This window comes from Empidonax traillii, unplaced genomic scaffold (assembly GCF_003031625.1).
Source record: "Empidonax traillii isolate 1590-97213 ecotype Southwest subspecies unplaced genomic scaffold, ASM303162v1 scaffold236:size2090792, whole genome shotgun sequence".
Classification (NCBI taxonomy): Eukaryota; Metazoa; Chordata; class Aves; order Passeriformes; family Tyrannidae; genus Empidonax; species Empidonax traillii.
In genome coordinates this window covers 1494770-1498247 of record NW_020955429.1, presented here as the reverse complement: position 1 = coordinate 1498247, position 3478 = coordinate 1494770, and the positions used below count along the sequence as shown (strand labels likewise).

Sequence of the window (3478 nt, the reverse complement as noted above, 5' to 3'; positions counted from 1 at the left end):
GAAGTCCCCAGGGCTGGGGTTGTGCCAACCCGAAGGAACAGCCAATGGGCATCAGACTGTGGAAAGGAGAAGATCCAAGGGGGAGACCCATCCCTCTGCCTGGGCGGGCGACAGTCACTAAGGGGGTCCCCAAGCTCAGCCACACTGGCAGCTCCACCAGCACTCCAGACCCTTCCACTGCATCCCAAGGGATGGCTCCTGGCCATCTTTTGGGAGCAGCTCATTTGCAGGGACACCATCTCCCCTGGGGGAACTCAGATCCCCAGGCAGCAGCTCACTGCTCCACGGGGTGGGCACGGGGCCTGGCTGAGGTCCCCCAACATGTAGCCAGTCCCAAGGCCACCAAATCCCAGCCCTGAGGCCATTGAATGTCCTGGTGATGAATCAGCCGTGGCACCAACTTGTTCCCAGACTCCAGGAAACAGGTTAGACAGGACCTGCATCCCTAATGGAAGAGGGAGGAGGGGCAGGGGGGGCTGCAGCCTCAAAGCAGGGCGAGACCTTCAGGTTCCACTTAATTAGGTGAGTAATCCCTAAGGAATCCAGGAGGAATCCGGGAGCAATCCAGGAGAAATCCAGGAGGAATCTAGGGAGAAATCAGCTCCTGGGGGGCTGTGGAGAACCCCTAGCACCCATGCAGAGACCCCCAGGATGGGGGCAAATTCCTTGACTACACCTCACCATGCCACGTCAGCAGTGCCACATGTGCCCATCCCACCAAAGTCCAGCAGCAGCATCCCATCCTGGGTAGGATGGTGGGTGCGGGTGCTGCTGAGGGCCACAGGGTGGGGACAAGGACCCCAGGGTCCCCAATGCCCCGTGGTACACGCATGGCATCAACACATGAACACCCAGCAGGATCCTTCCAAGCAGGATCCGGCCAGGAGGGTGTGGAAAGGGGCAGGTCCTGACTCAGGGACCCCTGCAGGTGAGGGACAGCTCCTGGTGCCTTGGTGGGAACAGCTGTGCCAGGACATCCTGGAGTGGGCTGGGTCCCTGCCATGCCGACGTGGCACACCAGGATTGTGAGACGGGCAGGGAACACACCTGAGCGTCACCTCAATCCCACCAGGAGATGTTTTGGATGCAGCAACCCCAAGAGCAAGCAAAAGGGCTGAGGGACACGGGGGGGGTTGGTGGGGGGAGCAGTGGGGAGTCGGGATGCACTACCCTACAGAGCCATGACCATGCCACCATGCCCAGACACCACAGTGACGGATGCTCTGCGTCCCACCAACCACGGGTCCCCACCTCGGTGGGGGTGGGGTAAGGCAGCAGCAGCACCAAGGAGTCCCCACACTCCAGGGACCACCACCCCCCTCCTCGGAGTTCACTGCTGCCATCGGGGCACAGCAGGGACCAGCAGCCCCAACACCTCCGATGTGCTGCAGTGGGAGCAGCCTGGCGGCTCTGTGGCGGGACCAGGCACAGCCAGTACCAGTGCCCCAGGGATGGATTTCGTCGCCACTGCCGGCGCTGAGTGCTCGTGTGGCTGCTGCAGAGTGCAGTGTGAGCAGGCCACACCACTGCCGTCACCGTCACCGCCACCACTGCCACCACCCGGGCTCGGCGCTGCGGGGAGGGCCGTGCCACCCACCGCACCAGCACAGCTTCACGGAGGTGCCAAAGGGACAGGGACACCAGCCAGAGGCTCGAGTATGACATGGTGGCCCATGGCCACCGGCAAAACCGTTCAGACACTGCTCGTCCCTCGGATTCCTGGTGTCCCCGCTTTGCTGGCGGGATGAGCCAGGATGAGCATGGGCCAGCCTGTGCCAGAACAACAGCACCAAGGGGGAAGGGACCCACTGGGGGACATAGTGGGGACATGGGGGGACACAGGAGTCCTGGGCAAGGAGACAGACAATGGGAACAACCCCAGTGACAGTGGGCTGGTGCTACAGGCTCCAAGGGGTGCTACAGGCCTGGGGTGCAGCAAATGCTGGGGGTGGGTTTCCATGGGTGAAGTGAGGACAGGCAGCACCCAGATCCCACGGTCCCACACCCTGATGGTCCCTGTTTGTCCCTGTGTGAGTCCTCAGTCACCCCTCTGGAGCCCCCTTGTTCCCAGGGGTCCCTCCTTGTCCCTGCTCGTCCCACGGTGCCAGCTCAGCCCCGGGGTTGTGCTTGTTCTGGGGTCCCCACTCACCCCCAAAGTCCCCACTTGTCCTGGTGTGCCAGCTTACCCCTGGGACCTCCCCTGTCCTGAGGGTCCTGTTTGCCATCAGCGGCCAACTCAGCCAAGTCCCTGCTCACCCCAGGGTGCTGCATCACTCGAGGGGTCCCACTACTCCCTTGGGTCCCCCAGGTGGTGCTTCACCCCCAAGTTCCCACTCACTATGGGGTCCCCAGTCGCTGTGGGGTCCCTGCTTGCTGTAGAGTCCCCACCCGCCCCCCTCCAAGCCCGATGTGCAGCATCACCCCAGGGTCCCCGTTGCCTCCAGGTGCCCCGCGGGGTCCCCGCGCTCCCCCCGTGCCGCTGAGTACCGCGGTCCCGGGGGGTGCCGGCGCGGGGTGGTCTCCCCGTGGGCCGGGGGGTGCCGGCGCGGGGTTGTCTCCCCGTGTCCCAGAGGGTGCCGGGCGGGAGGTCTCACCTTGATCTTGTGGAGGGCGCGCTCGGGCTCCAGTAGCTGCACCCAGACCGCCACCCCGCCCTTGCTGTAGGTGAGGCTCCAGCCGCGCTCCGACTCGCACTGCGCCCGGAACGCTCCGAAGTCCCGGTCGTCGGGGATCTGCACGCTGTCGCGACCCGACATGCCGCTGTCGTGCCCCGACATGGCCGGCCCCAGGACGCCCCCGCCCCGCCGGTGCCGGTGCCACGGGAGGCGGCGGCCCCTACGGCGGCATCGCCGTGCGCGGGGCGCGATGGGACCGGCGGGGGCGGGCCGGGGCGGCACCGGGCGGGGAGCCGGGGGGGGGCCGGGGGGACCCGGGAGGGAGGAGAGCCGCAGGTGATCCCGGGGAGCGGCGCGGGGACCGCGAGCACCGGGAGGGAGGAGCCGGGGGGATCGTGGCGGGGGGGGATCGTGGGAGGAGCACCGGGACAACCGGGGGGGAGGAGCCGGGGAGAAACCGGGAATGTCGGGGCGGAGACCGGGAGTACCGGGCGGGGGGCAGCTGGGGAGGATCGCAGGGGCAGCCAGGGGGAGACCGGAAGCAGGGTGGAAGGGCAGCCCGGGAAGGGGAGGACTGGGAGCAGTTGGGGTACACAGATGTAGACAGGAACACCCGTACTGTGCACGAGGGAAGGTTTAGGTTGGGTTTTTGGGAAATTTTCTTCACAGAAAGCGTTGTCCAGCCCTGGCACAGCTGCCCAGGGCATTGGGGGAGTCCCCATCCCTGGAGAGATTTAAACGGTGGGTGGAGGTGGCCCTTAGGTTAGTGGTGGCCTTGGCAGTGCTGGGGGAGTGGTTGGATTCGATGTTCTCAGAGGGCCTTTCCAACCCATGATTCCATATGGGGCAGAAGGGGCACAGGT

General features: G+C 65.6%; 1 protein-coding gene across 1 annotated transcript in view; it reads right to left on the bottom strand.

Annotated features, from left to right (window-relative positions):
* The window catches only part of STARD10 (StAR related lipid transfer domain containing 10), a 7206-nt gene extending 4353 nt beyond the window's left edge, over positions 1 to 2853 (bottom strand). The window contains exon 1 of the mRNA XM_027888334.1: positions 2595 to 2853. Coding sequence (XP_027744135.1) covers positions 2595 to 2777 — 183 coding nt within the window. The 5' untranslated portion in view covers positions 2778 to 2853. The remainder of the gene's footprint in view (positions 1 to 2594) is intronic.
* Positions 2854 to 3478: the final 625 nt, after the last annotated feature.